Consider the following 24680-nt stretch of genomic DNA (forward strand, 5'->3'; position numbering starts at 1 on the left):
CAGCTTTTCTTATAAGATTTTTCAGAGAGAATTATATTTTATGTCTTTAGATTGTTTGTGTATATGTTACTACTACTACTAACAATAATGTAATTTTCAGCACACATTGTCCAATTTTCCAAGTATTACCTGAACAATGAGGTTGTGATCCACTCCAATGGCCATTCAATTGGCAGGTTCTTGATGATCGGCCTAGAAGGGAACGCTTTCCTGTGCAGGAATAGTGAACAGTAGACCCAAAAGTATACTTCTCGCCAGACAGGACTGCATTAGGAGGAACGCCAGGGTGTCCACAGTCAATCACTACAATACATAATTATTGAATATAAAATTTTTTTATATCTCCTATCGAACAATCTATACCAGCTTGTTTATAAAGTAAATCAGAAGTAAATTTTCTCCTTAAACATCTAAAACCTCCAGAAATCAAACATATATGTTAGAGGCGGTTTTAAAAAAATAAAATTTTTCAGCTATAGGAGCTATTCTGTTAACTTACACATTCTGAGGATGAGTTCAACAGCAATATTGTAAGCTAAGTATGCATTACAATTAATTCTGATAAATCTGTACATGTAGGGGTTATGTGTGTGTCCATATACATATGTCTATGAGTTTGAACCGTATTTGTGCCTGGTAAAATATGTACAAGTTAAGGAGAAGATTAATGTGGATTTGCTAAGTAAAGACATAGGACACCATGTGGATTCAAATTGAAGCCACATAGAAATTACATGAAAAGAACTTTGAGGGTTCAAGAGATGCAATAAAGATAGATCTGTGATTCACAATTTAATATATAGCCTAGAATAATTACATTTCAAGTCAGAAATGAATAAATTATGCTGTACAAAGACAATACTCTAAGTGGCTTCTAAACTAAAACACTGCTAGGCATAGCAGAATCAAAAGTCAATACATTATACAATATTCTTTTGGAGCAACAGGTAGTTTCAGAATTTAATGTGTGTCCCATGTTGGTTGTACTCAGAAAAATACTGAGTGCCACATATCTCTAGAGTATAAAACAGTACATAAGGACACAAAAACTTAATAAAACCTTTCAGTACTTAATACTCTACCAAGGAGAGCTATGGGAAATGATGAGGCAAAAAATATATGAGAGCTCAGAGCACCTGAAGAACTTCAGGTTTATATGTACTATAAAAAGATGTTTAACTTTAATGTGATAGCTACATAAGAATAAGTAAACTATTCAAACAATTAGACCAATGAACACAAATAAGTCAAAGGAATTTTAATTAGCAGACTATTATTCTGAACTGTATCATAGAATCTGAAATTTTATAGACTCAGCAAAAAGTGTTGTTTCTCATTAGTACATGAATGTTGTCACAAAACGTTCATAAAAGTCCACTCCATGAACATAAAAATACTCTAAATTAAACATGATCATAAAATAATTTTATAATTTAGCAATTTAATATAACCAAAAATTACTTGCCAAAATGAATGATTTCATCACACACTATTCATTCAGTCTATGAAATTGTTCTTCTCTTCCCTGTCAAGTCCAAGATTCACCAACTATTTGAGATTTAGTTCAATTTGTGATCTATCAATTGACTGAATTGCTAGAATTCATGTTCACTCCTGTATGACTTTGCAAAAGTTTGATTTACACCTGTTAAATTATTTTTCTCACTACGTGTGTTACTTGTAAGCATTTGGGCTGTAATTTATTTTATGTACATTTTACAACTCCTATCATACCATATAATAAAATGCACTTTTTAGATATTCACTGACTAGGATAATGTGTATTAACAATTATTGTGTCAATAAGTACATGTGTCTCTATATGACAAATATTTAAGATCATTAAGTTTTAAGTAACCCCTTTGTGTAAATCTTCAAGTAATCTGAATCTACAATTGCCGTTTAAGACTAATTTTGCCTTAAATGGAAATATGAATTAGTACAAAATAAATTGTAGTTGCCTCTTACAGATGATAATATCATAGAATAGGAAAGCTGACTACTTTTCATATTTTATCTGTTTCAAAGTGAAAAATCAAAGAATTATAAATAAATACTTACCACATTAATTTTAATAAAATTACATTTGGACAAAGAATTGGCAAAATATAGGAAAGTATAGTTTCAAAACAGTAAAACAATACAATCAATATGCTTCTCTATGATATATATCTTTAGGTAGTTTTATAAAGACAATGAACATCCATATTGTTTTCATGACATATTCTCAAGAAACAATTCAAATTATCTACTTACTGATACATTCTGGTAAAGGTTTGTCCCATTGTCCATTTGGTTGACATATCAAAACTGAAGATCCAAATAAAAAATATCCAGGATTGCAGTCATAGAATACCACAGTGCCATAAGTAAAATTTCCATGTTCTATTTTACTTTCCCTTTTAGAATTGGCTGGAATTCCAGGATCAGAACAGTTGACCACTAAACAAGTGACAAATTTTGAAAGATATATTTGGAAAAATGTACATATACCTATATAGATTTATATTAGAAAATTATATATACAGTTTCAAAGGTATGTTTATTCAAAGAACCAGATTCCATGAATAAAGTTAATCCCATGGATTGTCTAGAAAATGGAGTGAAATCTGTGTGGTAGAAAATACAGAAAAAAAAAAAAAAAGATTTTGGCAACAGTTAGAAAAAATAGCAACAAGTATTGGGCTTAGAATGAATTAAAAATAAATATCTTTGAACTATAGGAAAAAACATGCAGAAAAATGATAATTTGGTTGTTTTTTGTCAGGCAATATGAAATATATTTCTTTACAAAATGGAGCAACATTTAAGAGTTCTCCTTAATCTGTTTCTATAAATGAAACAATGAATGAAGCCTCAATACAGGAGTAATGGCAATCCAGGCCCACACATAGTTTTTAGAAAAAAATGCAAAGAAAATAAATGCCAAAGGTAATTTCTACTAATTATGAAGCAAATTGCAAGTCAAAATAATCTCAATGACTTTTTTATATGCAGTCACAAAATAGGTACAGATAAGTTAGAAATTATACCACTTTTAACTTTTAAAAATATAAGTTAAAAATTTAGTAAAAGGAAAGCATTGTTAATGAGATGACATCAGTATTAAAGCTTTTTGTTTTAATAGATAAAAACTTTTTACTATTCTGCTCAAGCTGTTTTAAATGTGTCATTGATGTTTATGTGAACATTATCACCATGCACCTAATGGGAATATAGTTAGACATTTACCTTTGCACACAGGTGGCGGATGGCTCCACTGTCTGTTTGCCTGGCACTGTGCCTTCGTTGGCCCTTGCATAAGATACCCAATATTACATGAGAATGTTACCACATCATTAAAGTTGAACCCATTTCCACTTGTTCTTCCATAAATTGGACTACCAGGGTGACCACAGCTAACAGCTAATGTGATGTCGGGGGAGGACAGGGGAGGAAACACACACAAAAATGTAGTTATTAGTTATTGCATTATTGGTTATACTTAATCATTTCAAACAAAGGAGAAAGAAGGCTATTTTTTATCTGAACACATATGGAAAGTGCATTTACTAATGTAAAGGAACAAAATAGAATGTAAAAATAGTCTAACGGTAATATTAGTAAATAATTATTTAAAACTGTAATGATTTTATGCAAGTGGTGCATAGATATTTAAAGTTTCATGGTATTTATTTCACCCTCTCTCTCGACATTTTTGGGGAAGCAGAGAGCATAGTATTGAAATTCAAAGAAATCTGGGGAATAATTAAATTTCATGTCAATAGTTAATAGCAGAAAAGAACAAAACTGGTCTGGTGTGGTGACTCATGGCTATAATCCCAGTGCTTTGGGAGGCCAGGGCGGGAAGATTGCTTGAGGAGAGGAGTTAAGGCTGTAGAGAGCTGTGATGATGCCTCTGCACTCCAGTCTAGATGACAGAATAAGACCCTGTGGTTAAAAAAAAAGTTAAAAAGTAGAAAAGAACAAAACTGAACCAGTTTTCCTTGTCTAGTTAAGAACTGAGGATACTAAAAGGTAGTTTTTTGCACTTAATTTTGAAATAGTTCTTTTAATATTTATACAACCAATTTGTATGAATAATAGATTGATAAGCAAATGTGTGCTTAATATGACTACATAATGTAGAAAACATAAAATGATACACAAATGCTGCATAATTTTCATTAATATTTTGAGATACATTCTCAAAATATTCTCTAAATCAATCAACTTTATTTTTTTTTTCTTCATCATTGATATTTGAGAACATAATTTTTCCTGGAAATAATTTTCTTAATTAGATAAATTATTTACGTACTTTTAATGCTGTGCCCTGCTATAAATTTTATGTAGTGCTGGCTTTCCCCAAACACTCTCTATTTCTATTAACTGTTTTATTACATTATCTCACTCTATTAATAAGAGCAACTTCAGCCGTAGTGCTTCATAATTAGGCACAGGGAAAGACCACAGTCACTTTTAGTACTTAGGAAATGACCCAAGAGCAATTATTTTTCAGCTGTATTGTGAATGCCAACCTACTCATTTGGAAATTTAACTGCATCTTATTCTTGTTTAAGATTATCAATAAAGAAACCAATTTTACCCCAAGGGCCAATTCTCATTTATAGACTCAATTATTCAACAAGAAAAACAGTGGCATTAATTGGCTATGCTTGAAAATAGCATACGTATTCAAAAAAAAGAGCATATATAGGGCAGACACAAGCAGGATATTGCTGTCTTTAAATCACCAATCCATTTGTGTGGGGGGTGTGTATGGGTGTGTCTTAAGAACGTGATTTTCATTGTTAGCTAGATGTTCTATTATCCTATTATCATAACCATGAAACTAGACATTCTATTATCTTATCATCAATATCATGAAACTAGAATTTCTTTTTTTTTTTTTTTTTTTTTTTTGAGGAGTTTCACTCATGTTACCCAGGCTGGAGTGCAATGGCGCGATCTCGGCTCACCGCAACCTCCGCCTCCTGGGTTCAGGCAATTCTCCTGCCTCAGCCTCCGGGGTAGCTGGGATTACAGGCACGCACCACCATGCCCAGATAATTTTTTGTATTTTTAGTAGAGACGGGGTTTCACCGTGTTGACCAGGATGGTCTCGATCTCTTGACCTCGTGATCCACCTGCCTCGGCTTCCCAAAGTGCTGGGATTACAGGCTTGAGCCACCGCGCCCGGCTGAAACTAGAATTTCTATACATTTCTGTGGATTGGATCAAAACTGTATAATGACTGAATTTATAAGTATAGATGCAATTGATCACAGATTAAATGAAATATTTCCAGTGAACTCATACTAAAAGTCTCATGTATTGTTTATCTGAAACCTCCAAAATCTTTATCCTATGATCCTGTTATAATTACAACATATTTGTAATACTTATTTACTGCTAATAATTTTAATAGAAATGTCAGTATCTGAAGATGGAAATTATTAGAAGGAAAATAGAGTTGATTTTAAGATCCAAAGTAGGATAGATTGTGATCTGAAACATTAAATACTACTGGGGATTCAGAGGAGTAAGAACATATACTAGAGTTATCATTATTTCAGCTCTATTCTTATTTTTATAATATGGCATCATAAGTGCACAATGGACAAATATGGAATATATATATAGAAAGAGATCCATTAAAATCACAAAGCACAATGGGTATATTTAAGAAATTATAATTAAAAGATATTATTTTGAAATATACTTTATTCTTCATGTGTGAATTCATATCTAATTAACCTAAAAGATCACAGGGATATATGCTGAACTGGTGAGATCCTTTTACATTAATTCTAAAATTACATATAATCAGAGTTTTGCATAAATTTTAAAACAGTGGAAATAGTTTTCTAAAATAAGCTTTCATTTATTTTCTTTTTTATGTTTTTTTTATTATTATTTCAATAGTTTTGGGGGAATGGGTGGTGTTTAGTTGCATGGATAAGTTCTTTAGTGGTGATTTCTGAGACTTTGGTGTATGCATCACCAGAGCAGTGTACACTGAACCCAATGTGTAATCTGTTATCCATCACTCCCCTCCTACATTTTCTCCCAATTCCCCAGAGTTCATTATATCATCCATATGCCTTTGCATCCTCATAAATAATTTTTTAAATTTTTCAGGCAAAATATAGATACATTATGTATGTGTACTCTTACTATATTTAAAAATGCAATGCATTTTGAGGTTAAAAGATGCCATAATTAAACGCCTTCAACTATTCACTCTATATTTAAGGGAATTAGGGCCCAGAGAGATTAAACATTGCATTAGCTCACATAATCATCAGAGGACCTGAAATGAAAGCAAAGGTTCTTCATGTCATGTCTAGTAATAATATTTTTCCTACTGTGCTTCATCAGTATATAATTTTGATGTCACAACAATAGCATGATAATTATTAAATATTTATCCAAAATATTTTTCAGTATGAAAAGCTCTGTAGTATCACATTGTAACAAACCTTGATACTGCTACAAAGTGGCCTCTAGAAATTTAAATCGTTATAATTACAAATGTGTTGAGAATGTATCTTCCATATAAGAATATTCATTTATCAGTATTATATATTATATTAAATATGAGAAGAGCTCAATTTAATTTCTTGTGTTTATGAGAAAATATAACTGAAATTCTCTTGAACAAATTCCACTTTAAAGAATTTTGCATAGCGGTATCAAAATTGGATTGTGGAAATTTATGTTGTTTTACATATATATGACATATAACAACATAATATATATATATATTCATCTTGCCTAACAAAAACTATTATTATTCCAAAGGCCAGAGGTCTCTAATTGCTTTTGCCATGCTTACTTACGCACACAGGATGGTAGCTGACCAGACCAATTGTGATCCTGTTGACATATCCTCACTGAAGAACCAATCAATCGAAAACCAGGATTACATTGATATACAACTGTGTCTCTATATCCATAATTTTCTCCAATGACTTGACCATTCACAATCAGTTCTGGAATTCCACAATGGCCCGCTGAAATGGGTTATAAAGTAATGTTTTTAATATTGTGATTTGTTTTATTTGCACATTTAGATACATGTGCAACATTAGAAGACTTTTAAAGTTGACTCAAAAGCAAGTTACAAATAATTCAGTTGTAACCATATGACATAAAGGTAACTATGAAATATTTACCAAAACAACAAATCTATGGAAATTAAAAGAAGACACATGTCTACTAACACTTGGGTCTAGAATAAATTATAAAATATCTCAATGTGTGAAAATGAAAATATATCAAAATTTGGAGGTACAGATAAAGCAATACTTATTGAAGAAATTTATAAGTTTCAGTGCTTTTAGTAGAAGGAATAGAGATGTATAATCAGTGACCTAAAACTCCATGTTAAGGAAAAGAAACGGGCCAGGCGTGGTGGCTCACACCTGTAATCCCAGCACTTTGGGAAGCCGAGGCGGGTGGATCACGAGGTCAAGACATCAAGACCATCCTGGTCAACATGGTGAAATCCCGTCTCTACTAAAAACACAAAAAATTAGCTGGGCATGGTGGCGTGTGCCTGTAATCCCAGCTACTCGGGAGGCTGAGGCAGGAGAATTGCCCGAACCCAGGAGGTGGAGGTTGCAGTGAGCCGACATCGCGCCATTGCACTCCAGCCCGGGTAACAAGAGCAAAACTCCGTCTCAAAAAAAAAAAAAAAAAAAAAAAAAAAGAAAAGAAAAGAAAAAGAAACAAGGAGCAAATTAAAGAAGTAAAAATAAAGCCAAAGTACACAGAAGAAAATATTTAAGATAGTTACAAATAATAGAGAACATTAAAGTAAACATTATTTCTCTAAAAATAGCAACAAAATTATTAAACCCTTAGCTAACCCTATTATTACCAAAAATGAGAGAATAAAATTGTCAATAACAGGAATTAATGAAGTTATATCACTATAAAGCATCCCAAAATTAAAAGAATAAGGAAGGCTACAAACAGCTGTGTATCAATACATTTTAACACCTCAGAAGAAAATTTTATGAAAATTATAACTTACCCCAAAACTAACAAAAGAAAAAAATAGAAAAATATTAATAGTTTTTATCTATTAAAATATTTGAATTCTTAAATCAAAACTTTCCCATATAAAACACTCAGGCACAATTTTTTTTTTTTTTTTTTTGCTGGAAAATTCAAGCTTTTAAGGGGGAAAAATAATTCTTATGCATATTCTTTTAGAAAATAGAAAAGAAAAAAAATCACCTTTGAACTGATTTTATGAAGTAACCGTACCCTCAATAGTAAAGGCTGAAAAGAGAATTAAAAAAAAAAAAAAACCCAGTCCTTAAACAATTATAAAGGACCAAAGTACTTCATAAACAGATGTACAAACCACCTTAACAAAATTTTAGAAAATCTATCTAGTGACATATAAAAGATAATACATCATGATTATCTGGGATTTATTCAGAAATGAAATTTGGCTAAATATGAAAAATTACTGTAATTTTGACATAATAAAAGAAAAAAATCTATATAATTATTTCAATAGATGCAGAAAAAGTATATAGCAAATGCAGTGCCTATTCATGATTAAAAACTTGCAACAAATTAGAAATATAAGGGAACTCAATAAAGATGTCATTAAAAAAAAATATATCCAGGTGATATTTATATTTCCCAGTAAAAATGTAATGCTTTCCTCTTGATGGAGGGAACACAAGGTCTACTATTACCATATTTATTTAACATTGTTCTGTTGGCCCTATCAGTGTAATACATTAATAAAAAAAGAAAAACAGCACAACGTTGGAAAACAAAATAATGAAACTATTCTATATACACTCAGGTAATATATATGCAGAAAGTTATATTTTTAAAATATCTTAAAACTAGTCAGTGAATTTAGAAAGGTTATAGACTACTAGATAAATATTTTAAATAATTGCATTTTATATATAGCAGCAAACAATTGGAGAATGTAATTTAGATAAATAACATTAGCTGGGCACAGCGGCTTATACCTATAATTCCAGCACTTTGGGAGGCTGAAACAGGAGGATCATTTAAGGCCATAATTTCAAGACAAGCCTGAGCAACAGAGGAAGACCCTCTCTAAAAAATTTTTTTAAAAAGAAAAATTTTACTTTTTACTTATATTAGTGAAACATTCTGGGAAATAAATTTAGCAATAGCACATTCTATGCCAAAAATACAAATGTTGCTATTGCAAAAAAATAATAATAATAAATGAAGACCCAAAGAAATATATTACATTCATGGATCAGAAGACTGTTTTTAGATGCCAATTCTCCCCAAACTGATATATGGATTCAATCCCACCAGGATTTCTTTGTAGAGTTTAATAAACTAATTTAAGATTTATATGAAACTGCAAAGTCTCATGGTATCAAAAATGATTCTGAAAAATATGAAAAAATTTAAAGGATTTACATATATGATTTCAATAATTATTATGAAACCTTTTCAACAAATAGTGCAAGATACAAAGTGAAAGCAAAAACCCCCTCAATGATACTACATCACACATACAAATTAAAAATACATTGAAGATACAAAAGTTAAAGCTGAAATTATAAAGCTGCCAGTAGAAAGAGAAAGTAAAACAAACAAATAATGATAGACTAACAAAGTTGGAAATTTGTGGTCGTCAAAGATGCCATTAAAAAATGAGTAGGAAAGTCACAGAATAAGAGAAAATACTTATAAAACACATAACGATGAAGGCCTTGTAACAAGAATATGTAAAGAACACCTATATTCATAATCAAAAGTCAATTAATATACTTTACTACTTCACAAAGAAAAATTTACAAATAGCCAATAAGCCTATAAAACTGTGCTTAACATCAGTGTTCATTAAGACAAAAAAAAAAAAATTTAAAATACCATAGGATGCCTTTATGCATCCAACAGAATGGGTAGAACAAAAAAAGTTGGCTATACCACATGCTGGAGAGACTGGGAGACATCTAGATCTCTCCCACATGTATTCTATTCCTGAGTATTCAAGTGAAATGAATGCATATGTCCACAAAAAGACTTAAATGAACATCCATAGCAGCTTTATTCATAATAGCCTAAAACTGGACAGAGCCCATGTATCCATCAAAAAGAGATTGGCTGAAGTGTGGCATATTCGTACAATGGAATCCTATTGATCAATAAAAGGAACAAATTATGGAAATTACAGCTATGCACAACAGCATAGATAAAAGAGAACAAAAGAAGCCTTATATAAAAGAGTGTACAATTCGCAATTACATTTAATAAATTTTGAAAACAAGGGAAACTAAAATATGGTGAAAATATCAAAATAGTTATTGCCTCAGGTTATGGAGGAGGAGTTGCACCGTGACCATGAAGGGGCATAAGGAAACTTTTTGAGATAATGGCAATATGATATGTCTTTATAATGGTTTAGTTGCACAGATGTATACATTTGTCAAAACTAATCTAACTGCATTTATGATATACGTACTTCACGACACATGAATTTTTCCAGCGTTGAAAAAAAAAACTTTAAACAAATATTGAACTCTAGCTAATGGTATGCATGCTTAAATATTTAGCAACAAAGTATACTGATGTTTACAGCTTATTTCAAAATACATCAAAAAATGAATGGATTGATAAAGGCCTGGAAATATGGATAGATATGTAATGTGCAAATATGAAAAAATGCTAATTGTAGAATTAGGTGGTAGACATTCGGGTGTTCACTGTCAATTCCTTTCATTGAAAAAATTTATGATAAAATAGTAGGGAATCAGGAATAAACGCACTATACTTAGAAAAACAATGATAAGCACATTCTCATAGCCATTCTATGCTAAAAGTGTCTGGGGTTATGCGAACTAGTTGAGAGGAATGAATCCCTAAGGTCAAGTCACAGTGTAATATTCTCGAATTTGCTTGTTTGGTAACTGTACTTTCCTTCTACCAACATCCTTTTCCATTTCATTGTATATCAACACTATTCTCTACCTTTGATGATCTTGTCTCCTTAGACTAAGAGGCAATATTTTCTAATAAATATTCCTGTTATGCTCTGTCTTTCCAGAGAACAGAATCAAGATTCTAAGTAGGTGAATAAACTCACATATTATACACGATATTAAATAATATTTAATGTACAATAACAGTTCATGAGAGCATATAGCCATAAAATATCATATCACCAAATTTATATGTAAATTTAAAATACTTTTAAAATTTAGTTATATTGTATCATTAAATTTATATGTGAATTTAAAATATTTTTAAAATTTGTATAGTTATATATAAATAAATATATATACAAATATATATATTTATTATATTTGTATAATATATAATACAATGCAGTGAGTTATATATAAATTTCAAAATTCATATGTAAACAGTTTACTTAACAATGCATAACTAAACTAAGTAATCTGTTATTGAAATTAGTACAACCAAAATCAGTTTACAAACTATTAAGATATATTTTTAATTTTTTTGATTATATAATCACATATTAATACATAATCATTTAATTCATTAACTATTTTTTATTTTATTCAATTGTCATTTCAGAAAATAAGTGGCCTCATCCGTCTGCCCGGTCTTGTCCAGAGGGAGACACCATGACACCTATCCTCACGGCTCTGCTTTAAATGAGACCTAAAGAGGAAGAGGAAAGACCCTAGTCTGAGAGGAACCCCATCCCATACCCAGAGCCTGGTCCATTAATGACCCCAGGGGCTCAGAACTTCCCTGTGTATATTCAAATATGTGTGCTCTTCTAAAGAAATTGTTGCTGGGCTTTCAAGTATAACTATTAACAGATGTGTCTAAGTAGGGGAAAAAAGACATTTTAACAAAAACTTCTAACTATACTCTTTGATATTTCAAATATAATTATATTTCTATGAATATTTTCAAGCTTATTAGCAAGACAATACGTAAGTATAGACTTTTCTGCCATGTGTCACATTCTTAAACTGTAACATTTTAAAAAGAAAAACAATGTGCAAATTTTGCAGTACTCTATTCATGATAATCAGCAATTTTTAAATTAGTAAGCAAAAAGATCATGCCTTGCTTCCAACAGATAAGTGAATAATCATTAGAAAAATTTGCATTATTACCTAATTCAATACTTGCTGTCACATCTTGAAATCATTTTAGAGAAAATAAAGCATAAATCAGGCTATTTTCTTATTAAGTAAATTTTGAAATTTTCATCATAAAAGAAAAGGGGTAAGAAGAATAAACTAGTTCAGTTTTTTTAACTAAACATTTTTTATAATAAACATTTTTTATAATAAATTCAGAGAACTCTAAGGAGAAAACAGCCTAATAGCCCAAAGTCAGGTTCAAAAAATATATTTTTTAAATTTTAATAGAAATTAGTTTTATGCATGTTGAAATCTTATGAAATAAAAAGGAAAAAAGGTGTTTAAACATAAACATTGTTTACCTTCTTTAGTTATTATCTTAAGCAAATAGGTGAAAGAAGAGTTAACTATGCTTTAGAATGAATAGCTACAGCGATTAATCCAGCTAAGTAAGCAAATATACAATTTTCAGCAATTGGTTTATATATTTTTTTTTCACTTTATATTTTCACCATCCTTGGAAGAAAATGTGTCCCTTCTTAGATTTTATTAGGAATGCTAGTTGATTATTTCATTTAGTAGCTTTTCTATCATGAGCCATTTTTAAAGATAAATATTTTCTGGTTTTTAACTTCCTTTCTGAATGAATATAAATTACTATATCATATTAGAAGAAAAGGGATGCCTCCTTTCAAGGGTGAGAGGCAGGAGGAAGTTTGGTAAAAAGAAATAAAAAATCTGTACCTAGGCATCTGGTTTCAGATCCACTCCAAAGACCTGAGGAAAGGCATTCTCGTACAGCAGAGCCCACAAGCATGAATCCCAAGTCGCAGGTAAAGATAGCTGTTGAGCCATATGAAGTTTGAGTTCCAATCTTATTTCCATTTGGAGGTGTAGGTAGTTCTCCACAAGAAATAACTTTAAAATGATAAATAAATAAAAACCCTTAATAATATAGTCAAGCTGCACTTGTAACAAAACAATGCTTTTATCATTTTGAGTTTCCTATGATTTGATGTATTTACAAAAGATACAATTACAAATTGACATTTGTAAAACATGTTTGAATGAGTGTGAAGGTATAAACAAAAGAGATGACATATGTAAAATTTATCATCTTTAAGTTCCCATAGAACCTTCTAATTGACAGAGATATGAGGTTTGTTTTTTTGCTTGTTTGTTTGTTTTTTGGTTTTTTTTTTTTTTTTTTTTTGCATTTTTTGCTTAGTCAACCTGGTTTTAGTGGATGAAAAAAATCACAAGTTTAAAGAGAGAATAATCCATTAATCTAAAATCTTTTACTTATCAAGTAACTTTCAGCAAGCCTTGTGACTTACCTGAGCCAAAGTTTTTTCATATCTAAATCAACATTGAAATAATAATTACAATATAATTTTTGGCAAGAACTCTATACTTTGAGTTTTACATGTAAAGTATTTTATTTTCATGAGATCCGTTAGATATAATGATAATTTGTCTGTTTTTTTTAAGTTTTAAAAATTGAAGAAAATAAATTTAACTGGATTACTAGGCCATATAGAGCCCTTTTCTTATGACTTCTCCAAATTTGAAGATGACAAATGAACTGCCATCTAACATAAAAACAATATGATCATGTTTTCTGAGCGTTTATTATGTATTAGGTGCTATTATTAGTGTTTTCATTTATATAATGCTCAAAACAACTCTCTAGGCTTTCAGTCTTAAGTTTTAGACAGTTGTCAGGTAGAGAAATAGACAATTAGCAAACTTTCGAGAGTTGCACATCAAATTTAAAATGTCCTGATGGTTTTGAGCTCATCCCCCCCAAAAATATTTTGAGGTAGCTATTAATATGATTGATATACTAATATCATTATTAATTCTAATATTTATATTTTTCCATTTAAAAGATGAATAAATGGAGGACTGGAAAAAATACTATTCTTTTCTTTTTCTCAACAAATTGCAATTCCTAAATGCCTTGCCTTTTCGTCATTCTTACCTGTAGGCAGTAACCCAATCTTATTTGTCATTTAAACTATTCTATATAATAAAGAATCTAACACAATAGGACCAGACAAACATTTGTTGAAAGCCTGATTAAATGAGTGTTTCTGTTGTAGATAATAGTTACCTAGCTCTTTGAAATATTCCTATCCACGTCCCAGTTGAAAACAAATTACACTGGAAGAACAAGGGGGCTGCAGTGAGAGAAAGATCCTGAGGGAAAACTTGGAGGACTAGTACAAAAATTTAGAAATACAGGCTGTGTGCAGTGGCTCCTGCCTGAAATCCCAGCACTTTGGGAGAGTGAAGAGGGCAGATAAATAAGGTCAGGGGTTCAAGACCAGCTTGGCCAACATGGTAAAACCCTGTCTCTACTAAAAATACAGAAAAAAAATAGCCAGGTGTGGTGGTGGGCACCTGTAATGACAGCTACTCAAGAGGCTGAGGCAAGAGAATTGTTTGAACCCAGGAGGCAGAGGTTGCAGTGAGCTGAGATCACGCCACTCCACTCCACCCCACCCTGGGTGACAGAGCAAGGCTCTTTCTCAAAAAAAAAAAAAAAAAATACTAGAAATACAGATGATGGCATATTTTACAATATCAGATATAATTTAGAAATATATTTTTAATATTTTAATTCATTAATATGATTATTTTGGAACACAGGGCAACCAAAAAATTCTATGCTGATATAAAGATTCAAAAAAATACATTTCAAATCAGTAAATATTCATAAATAAAATAATATCAGATACTTGTGTACCTATTACACATAAGATACTTGTCTGTTATATTAAACTTCTTAATCATAATAATCCTATGTAGATTTTTGATTTCTTTATTTGTTTATAAATCATGGGTCTCTATACAATATATACCATGGAGTTGTGTTGAATGCGGATTAAAATACTGAATTTTTGCCTTGCATATTTCCTGGGACAAAATAGGCAATAAATAACTATAGGAAAGGAAGTTCAAGGTATTTCACTTGATTATCCTATGTTCTCTTAGCTCATGTATATTAGACACTGGCCATTTATATTATACAAGTGTATGGAAATAAAATGCCTTAACTGCTCGATTTGGTTCAATAACATTTACTGAAGATCTGGTTATAGCTGGTATTTCAATTGTGTCATACCATTAAATCTCTGCAATAACTCTACATGACAGGTGTTATAATTTTCTAGTTTTAGAATTTTGGATCAGAGAGAATAAATATAACATAACATGATAAAAACTCAAGGATTTTTGTCAGACTACCTGGTCAAATATCATTTCTCTACCATTTATAGGGTCTGTGACTTTAACACAATGATTAAATCTGGAGCTAAGGTTTTGTTTTTGTTTTTGTTTCAAAATGAGTATAAAATATGTAAAGGACTAAAAGCAGTGTCTGGCAAGTAGTAAATAAACGTTACTTCATTGTTAAAGTCAATAATAGATCTACCAATCCAACACTAGATATCTGAATCCAAAGCCCATGCTTTTCTATTTGCTAGAAAAATCATTTACTAATACATACAAACATAGTTAGGAAATTTTAAAATGTAATTAGACTAAGTGGCCATATTAGTAATATCATGATATTATTGGTCTAGTGTGTTTAGAAAAGGAAATGATTCAAACAATTCAATAACAAAACATACTTACGAAATAAGTTGAGTAGAGTGTATACTTACTTTGGCAATATGGTCTTTCATTTCTCCAACTCCAGGTACCATTAGGAAGACATTCGATGGAGGCAGGACCTAGTCCATGATAACCAGGGTCACAGCTGAAAACTACCTTGGTTTTGTATTCATAATGGGAGCCATTCACAATTCGCCATCTTCCATGTTCCAAGGTAAAGGAATTGATGCTTGGACACGTAACGACTATACAAAAACCAAAGGATATAAGTGCTAACAAGTCACTGTATCTTATGTCTATTCCATCCTTTACATCTCCACTGCCCTGATTCACTTACTAATGCGTTTACTATACAAGGACCTTTAGCATTTGTTCTTTATTTCTTTTGCATGTTAATATTTTCCATGGTAGTTCTTGAACACAATCAACAGTTTCGCAATTCAGTCTTGCACTTAACTATTCTTCCTATTTAGAATCCCAATTGTTGGCTTACCTCTACTCCCTTATTTCCTTATAAGTTTAAAAAATACTATATTTTGAAGAATTTTTTTATGAGAATGGCCTTTTTATGCAAGAGTCGTGATATTAACTTTAGCTAATTCACAACTTCTTCAAGGTAAGTAGAAGCCTTATTAGATACCTATGCTGAGATTGCAAACAATTTAACAATCTTAATTTTAAATGAAATCACAGCTAAGTGGAAATGTTAGTACTAAATGGGAAGAAATAATTGAATAATTTATTTAAACCAATATTTTCTATTTTTTTCTTTCGCTACCAAATCTTTACCAGAATTAATGTCTTATCATTATGTGAACTTATTTACCTAGTGAAGTAGTAGCAACAGCAATAAAAACTTTTCTAAATGTAAGTAACCAAAAGAATATCAATGAAAGTTTAAAGTTATGGATAATTTCTGCAACAATACTAATCCTTATAAAAATCAGAGTGGCGCATGACAAAATATAATTTTATTAACACAATCTTTAAAATTTTTCTCAAGGGAACATGTACTGGAAACATATTGACAAAGGAAGGTTTTTTACAACATAAAACTTTCTTATATAAAATAAAAGTGCCTTTTTGACATAAATATTCTGAGGTTTCTAAAAATGATTAAGAAGTTCTTGTACTGTCTTCTAGTACATCATGGTACAAGATAGCTTAATTAGCTTTTATTTCTGACTTAGCCATCACATTTCAGTTTAGGGATTGGTTTTTACAATTCTACAATACATAAAATATCAGATCATATAAAATACCAAGGGAAAAACAAGTGATGAATTTCCCTTGATTCACATACCAACACAGCGAGGGGTCTTATTATGATTGCTCCATGTACCATCTGATTGGCATACAGCCGTGGTAAGTTCCTTGGATGACAATCGATATCCATCATTACAAAAATAGGTAACTCTCGTTCCTACCAAGTAGTCTGTTGTTAGTATTCCACCATTTGTTGGAGCTTTAGGAATCCCACAGGAAATTGCTAGAATAGATACATACATGCAATGTTTATATGATTATATAAACAGAAAAATGTTTAATTTATTAGGTGAGTCTGCTGAACTGTAAAACATGCAAAACTAATGGGGAATTTTTTCAATTCCTGTGAAACAATCTCAGAATATTTCACAAAAATACTTTCTGAACATAAATTTTGAATCATTTCTTCTAAATTTTTATTTAATGTGTTTATAAATTAATGAATGTACATTGTTAATGCTTTATTTCTTCGTTTCCTAGTTTCCTGTTATATGCATGGTTATCAGCATTCGTACGGATTATATGAGAATGCAACTTTGGTAAAGAGTATCTCTAAGGCAAGCCCATGACTGGACCACCACATAGCAAGTTTGATTAATTCAATTTGACAGGTAAATATTAAATATTTTAAAGTGAGTGGCAACCAATATGCATCATGATTTTGGCCAGGAATAAAATAAATAGATTTATTTTACCTGAAAGCTGGCTATTTCTTTGTCTTAGGAACAGCCAAAATGTATGAGCTGGGGCAACATCCAAAAAGTATCATGTATATTTTATATGTTTTAAAAATATAAGGCCAGGACTTATTGTCTTAAGACCTAGTTAGGATCTTCCTGAATTTCACTGATGTGTCTTAGATGCCTTGATTTTTATCTACAATACATTTGATTTAGGTGAAAATTAGTTTTACTATGATGTGATAATGATGTAAAATTTTACACTTGCATAGTTTGTTATATGTATTTTATACTTTATAACTTTAAAACGCTACAGAAAAATCCCCTACAATTGATTGTTTACCATTTTTGCCCTATACCCACACAATTGGCATTTACAAAAAAAAATAATAATAATAGCCTTTCAAAGAATATATTTGGTAGCAATATCTCAAAGATTTTTTTTTTTTTTTTCTTTTTTGAGACAAGGGTCTCAATCTGTCACCTGGCTGGAGTGCAGTGGCGTGATCTGGGCTCATAGCAGCCTCCGCCTCCTAGGCTCGAGCGATCCTCCCACATCAGCACCCTAGTAGCTGGGACTACAGGTGCGTGCCACCATACCCTGGCTGATTGTTTGAGACATGGTCCTACTCTTTTGCCTAAGCTGGAGCACAGTGGCAGGGTCTTTGCTCACTGCAGCCTCCACCTCCTGGGCTCAAGCAGTCTTCCTACCTTCAACCTCCCAAGTAGTTGGGACCACAGGCACACAGCACCAGGTTCGGGTAAGATTTATATTTTTTTGTAGACACAGGTTTTCGTCATGTTGAGACCAGGCTAGTCTCAAACTCCTAGGCTCAAGCAGTCCATCGGCCTCTACCTTCCAAAGTGCTGGGATTACAGGCGTGAACCACTGCACCTGGCCCTATTTGTATGTGTATATGTCACACTCAGAGTACATATTTATACGTATCTCCACAGAAAGACTAATGTACTTGAATATGAGTATCACCACAGAACTGGAGTTATATAATATCTGATGTATGTACTGTATTACTGTTATAAAATGAGAAGGCTTCTGTATTATGAAAGATATCTATCTAGACTTAGAGGTTTCATACAAAGGATTACACATTTATATTTTCTCTAATAACAGAAGAAATATATTTATTTAAATATTATAAATTCTATTTTCTATTCACCCATCTTCTAATTCAACCAAAAATTGATTCCACTTCTCTTATAAAATCTACTGTTTCACTGCTTACTTTTCATTAACCCATGTGAATTAAATATAAAACGAAAAACCTTAGTAAAATCTATATAAAATTGTCAAAACTGAATGGCAGAATCCCTACTGCTGAATAGTTGATCTTTTGTAATTTGATAACCTACATAATTATGAACAGAAAAGCTGTAATGCTGACTTAAATTACACATGCAATCTCATATAATTATGTTATTATCCCTGCTTTCTAATTGCGGAACCTCTAAAATAGTATTGAAAAGTAAATGGTTCTCTGATGTCTGTTAAAGCAATGTTTATATTTTCACTTAGAACTTTTGAGAGTTTCAAGTTGTTACAAGCCATCTCCCTGCCAAAGATCATGTATTTACTGATTTTTAAAAATTAACTATGGATTGTTGGGGTGGTACAGATTTAATCTACATCAAAGTAACAAGAGATATAGTTAAATAATATAGATTCCACATATACGTTTAGTAAAACGTGGTTTTTATTTTAGAACTAAAAAGAGACAATGTAACAAAATAATAGGACAATTCCTGTGCTGATGGATAGTTTACAATTTACTCAGCTATTTAGAAAAAGAAGAAGAAGAAAGGAAAGAAAAATTCGGTTCAGAAGAAAAGTCATCATAACTGAGTGGTTGTCAAAGAGGCTTCTCTATACAACTTTTAGGAAATCACAACTTAAAAGTGAGGCAGGGAATACGAAGTGAGTTGCTACATAACACTGTATAATACTTAATAATATGCATGGGGATGGTTCAATTTTTGAGGGGGCAATAATAAATGGTTATTTGCTGAGAACAAAAATAAATAAAACACCTAACCAAACCCAGATGGATATAGTTGACTAATTTTCTACCCTTATGCTCATATTGTGTAACTTTATAGCTCAAGTAAATGTATGTAGGGATGTATAAGAAGACTCAAGAGGCAAGAAAAGGAAAAATGACTAAAAAATGCAAAACAAATTCAGAATAAAAGATGCATTATGCAAATAGCTCTTCTCAATGACATATAAACATTTCATTTCAATTAGCTATGTCCAAATAGAGGTCATATCCTATAAACATTTTTTTCTTAATCTTTGTTTTAACAATAAGAAAAAATCAATTTTTGGAAATGACTTCACGATTTACATATATTTTATCACTTTACTTCACCAAATATCTCATTTTTAAACTGCATTTCAACTTTCCTATTTGGATAGTAAAACAATTTTAAATTTAAGACAATGAAAAACGACTCCATATGTAAATTACATGGAGTATATTCAATGAAATTATAGCACTAACTCTACCAAAGCAATTTCAAATTTTCAGCAAGTATGGGGTATTTTTATTTTACATGATAGTCAATTATTCTCACAAAATGTTTCTTAAGTGTTATATATGTACCATATAAGGACGTGTATGTGTATGTGTTTATATCACTATAAATGAAAGCAATCTCTACAGCAATCATTATGTAACTAAAATACAAAAAAATATTAAATTTCAAAAAAATATTAAAATTCAGAGCATTTTAATGGTTATTTAAAATATATATTATATAAGCTTATTTTTTAATTCTGTTATGAAATTATGAGTTTAAAGATTCTTTCCCAAACGAGTTCTAGGAAATTAGTTACTACTAAGAAACTGTAATACTCCTGCTTTTCATTGGTCAGAGGAAAGTAGCTATTTTAATTCGTTATTAAAATGTATCTATTCTACATGAAGCAAATGCTTTCAATGTTGATAACTCCTTAAGGTAATGATGCTTTCCAGAATCCTAACAAGTGATTAATTTTTCCTTGCATCCACACAACAAGAAACAATAATTTTTTTCATTTTGCACTTCTTTACATATGCCTTTGATAGCTATCTTTTTGGGTATTATAAATTGAAGCCTAATAGGTTAAAGAACCCATTTCAAGTGCCTGGTAATATCTATTCCTTAGCTAATTTTAACCTGCTACTGGTTGATTTTAAATTTTATAAGTGCCCACCAAAAAACAGATAATAAGTAAGACTTCTTATTTATTAACCAAGAATATTCTGCAGTTTTTCATGTGAGGATTCAAAGTTGCTATATGCATCTTTACATGCTAACTAGAGCTAAATAAAATATGAAATTAATTTTTGTCTTGATAAAATAATGTAATAAATTAAATATTTTAAAATTTTCAAAGTCCAATGATATTAGTTTTTCTGTTTAGCTGTTGTTGAACTTGTCTTTATGACTATGACTACACTTAGGTAAGAGACTCAATTACTATTTAAAAATAAGTTTTTAATTTTATTTTATTTTATTTGATTCTGAGACGGAGTTTTACTCTTGTTACCCAGGCAGGAGTGTAGTGTTGTGATCTCAGCTCACTGCAACCTCTGCTTTTCGGGTTCAAGTCATTCTCCTGCTTCAGCCTCCCATAAAAACAAGTCTTAATCAAAAGCTTTAAAACATGCTATTTTTTGACTAACAAGCTTGTCATTGTGTTGCAGTGAGATATAATGCTCAGTGGCTCAATTTTTGACAAAATACAAAGAAAAATTAAAAACATATTTTTCATTTTGCTAAAATAAAAACTAAAAAACTTATTTTTTATTTTATTTATTGCTATTTAGTTGTGTTAGCTGTACCACCAAAGAAAAAAGTAAACAGGTGGTGGGTTACATTCTTCTCTTAAATTTGTTGCTATGAGAGCAAATTTTGCATGCTCAGAGTGAAACTCAGTCTTCAGTGTACTTGCGCATTCTTATTCTCTGTTACCTCTCTGTAGACTTCACACTAAGACAGTCTCCCACTCTGTTTCAGTAATTGTCTGACAACAAAGTAACTGGAATGGAGAAAGTATGAATAAAGTATGTATACAAGGGGAAAAAGTCAACACATGTAAGTTGTCTAACAATAATGAAGAATTATAAAACAGTATGTATCTTTCCCCTGAAATTTATCATTCTGTGATGTTATGCCTTATTTTCATGAAAGGAGTTTGTAATATGCTTCCAAATATTTCTATTCTCAGAAATGTTAGTGATCCAAATAAAAAAGTTAAATGGTGCTAATCTCATATTAATGTTTTTATTCATTTGGGCATAATATACCTCACCTTGACAGGCAGGGACCGGCGCATCCCATGCATGGTACCCATAGGAAGACTTTCTGCACACAGCACTGCTTTTTCCAACAAGTCGGAATCCTCGATCACAGGCCCAACGAACCACACTGTTAAGCTGACCGCCTGTCTGACTGATAATGTATCCATGAGGCGGGGATTCTGGTGTACTACAGTAGAAAGCTTTTCAAAACAAAAAAAAATGTTGTTTAATTAATGAACCAGAAGTTATTACCAAAAGTTATAAACACCTATACAGCAACTAGTACCTAAAAATAGGTCAGTGGTCATCTGTGTAAATATTAATTCATATGAACATCATATTGTTCTCTATCCTCTTTTGAAAATAACCTACTGACATAACTTTCGGGAGACATAACTAACTCTGAGCATTCTTCCAATTTATATTGTCACTTAAAATGTCTTCTGAAATGAAATGTATTTTCTTAACATCCTGGAGGTTCAAAAGCCCAACAAATATCTAATTGAATTTTGGAAACTGCATTTCCTGTCATTTGAGGGACCTAAATGTCACAGCCTTGGTAGCAATATTTTAGAGCATGCTGTTTACATGTCACTTTGAAGTTATATCCAGAAACCTCTATCATGTTAGGTCATACATTTCATTTTGGTTGATGTCTAAAATAATCCCCCACATTCCATAATCCTCTTTCCCAGTCTATTAAAGGGTTTCCATTCTGTCAAGTGCTTACATATGGTGATAGAAATTGCCAATAAAATAAAAAAGATTTTTCATCTCCTGAAGTTTGAAATGCCAACAGATAATGTCAAATAGCTTTTTCATATATATGTACTTTTGAGGTTATTCAGCATGGCAGATTCCATTTACCTTTTGAAACTTTAATGTATTCATCTGAGAAAAATTAGGCTTTGGGGGTAAAATAGTAAGAAACAAATTGGACTTAGGATATATATGTCATAACCTGTCATTTCTAAAGGTTAAAATACATATTTTATATGTCAAGCTGTTCTGGGGGCTAAACGTGGTATTTTCATTATATTTATATCCAACTTTGTCATAAATAATCAACATGAATAAGGATTGGTCTATAATATGGTCAATCTAATTGTTTAATTTGAATAGTTTCCTTTTATGTTATCATGCATTACAAATTTAATGTGCTAACTTGTAAATGCCCTATTAGGGCAAAACTTTAATAAAAAGACATTTACATTGTTCATATAACAGAAACCATAAGCTCCAGTATAAAAATTCTTCAAGATGACTGGGTATATCATAAATTTCAATTTTTTTTTTTTTTTTTTTTTTTTTGGAGATGAAGTTTCGCTCTTGTTGCCCATGCTGGAGTGCAATGGTGCAACCTTGGCTCATTGCAACCTCTGTCTCCAGGGTTCAAGTAATTCTCCTGCCTCAGCCTCCTGAGTAGCTGGAATTATACTCCACCACCATGCCCAGCTAATTTTTTGTATTTTTAGAGGAGACGGGGATTCATGATGTTTCCCAGGATGGTCTCAAGCTTCTGACCTCAGGCCATCCACCCACCTCAGCCTCCCAAAGTGCTGGGATTATAGGCATGAGCCACAGCACTAGGCAATATTTCAATATTTTAAAACAATTCTACTTTGAATGCATGACAAATTATTTTCAATTTAATAGAAATATTGTAAGATACAATTATGTACATGGTAGTAATATGCTGTCAGTGACAAGTTATTCTAATATGTGAAAGACAAATTAATAATAAATTAAAATCAAACTATCACCTTAGAGTTTTAAAATCAAGGTAATTAAACAGAATTATTCTATGTATTCATTTTATATGTAGGTGTAAATTTGTACAAATGAGTAACATTCAAGAGTGTACTTTTTAGAACTGAAATTCAAAATTTATCTGTCTATGCTTAGAATCATAGTGTCAGAGTTGTTTACAAAACATTTATAAAAGCAAAATTTTCTGTTGAACTGGTTACCAATGACACATGGTTTGGGAGGCATGGTCTGAACACTGTATAGAAAGAGACAGCTGACTGATTCTGAGGTATTCTGCTACTGAGCACGTATCCATGGCTCCTGACATGACTTAGAATGGCAATAAAGAAAAGGAACATAACCTTCACATAATGGAGGACTATTTATGTACATTTACTCAACAAGAAAATGATTGTTTCAGTATGAGTAGACCTTATAAGCAAGAAGATATACAGAAAAATCTATGTCACCTTGGTATTAAAAAGAATTTCCAGCCCACATCTTTCTAGATATCACTCAAGCAAAAGCAGTAATGACATAACGTTTTCTGTTTTAAAAAAGTGAAGGTTTGTAAATAATGTGTTTTCATTCTCTCTTTTGATATTTAAGATATTTTAGCAAGTATCACAAATAGATGGATAAAAATTAAAACAAAGATTTTGACCATTGTATGTTTATCCTTTGTTTAAACTTGTCATTTAAAGGAGTTACTAAGTAGATCAGATAACACACGATTGAGCAACACTGTTAATATTTTTTGTCAGTTCAAGGAAAACAAATCCATGTGTAAAAAGTATTAAAAATTACAGTTTAATTTATAACTGATTTATGCAAGCCATAAGTATCCTAAGTGCTTTTAATATTTTATAAAATCATATGAGGGATGTAGAATTATTATCATTACAATAGGAAATAGCTGACATAAACTGTCCAAGAACAATCAATGGAGAAGCTGTGATTTGAATTCATGCCTAATTGAATAGTGTCTC

At 31.1% G+C, this 24680-nt stretch overlaps 1 protein-coding gene across 6 annotated transcripts in view; it reads right to left on the reverse strand.

Moving 5' to 3' along the window:
• The window catches only part of CSMD3 (CUB and Sushi multiple domains 3), a 1239477-nt gene that overhangs the window by 62963 nt on the left and 1151834 nt on the right, over nt 1-24680 (reverse strand). For all 6 annotated transcript variants that reach the window (XM_032246339.1, XM_032246357.1, XM_032246370.1 and 3 more), the window contains 8 exons: nt 21954-22142; nt 16996-17181; nt 15743-15937; nt 12816-12989; nt 6825-6998; nt 3232-3405; nt 2257-2442; nt 130-303 (listed from right to left, as the gene is read on the reverse strand). In XM_032246339.1, the coding sequence (XP_032102230.1) occupies nt 130-303; nt 2257-2442; nt 3232-3405; nt 6825-6998; nt 12816-12989; nt 15743-15937; nt 16996-17181; nt 21954-22142 (1452 nt within the window). The remainder of the gene's footprint in view (nt 1-129; nt 304-2256; nt 2443-3231; nt 3406-6824; nt 6999-12815; nt 12990-15742; nt 15938-16995; nt 17182-21953; nt 22143-24680) is intronic.

This window comes from Sapajus apella, unplaced genomic scaffold (assembly GCF_009761245.1).
Source record: "Sapajus apella isolate SASKATOON/1434 unplaced genomic scaffold, GSC_monkey_1.0 scaffold3, whole genome shotgun sequence".
Taxonomy (NCBI): Eukaryota; Metazoa; Chordata; class Mammalia; order Primates; family Cebidae; genus Sapajus; species Sapajus apella.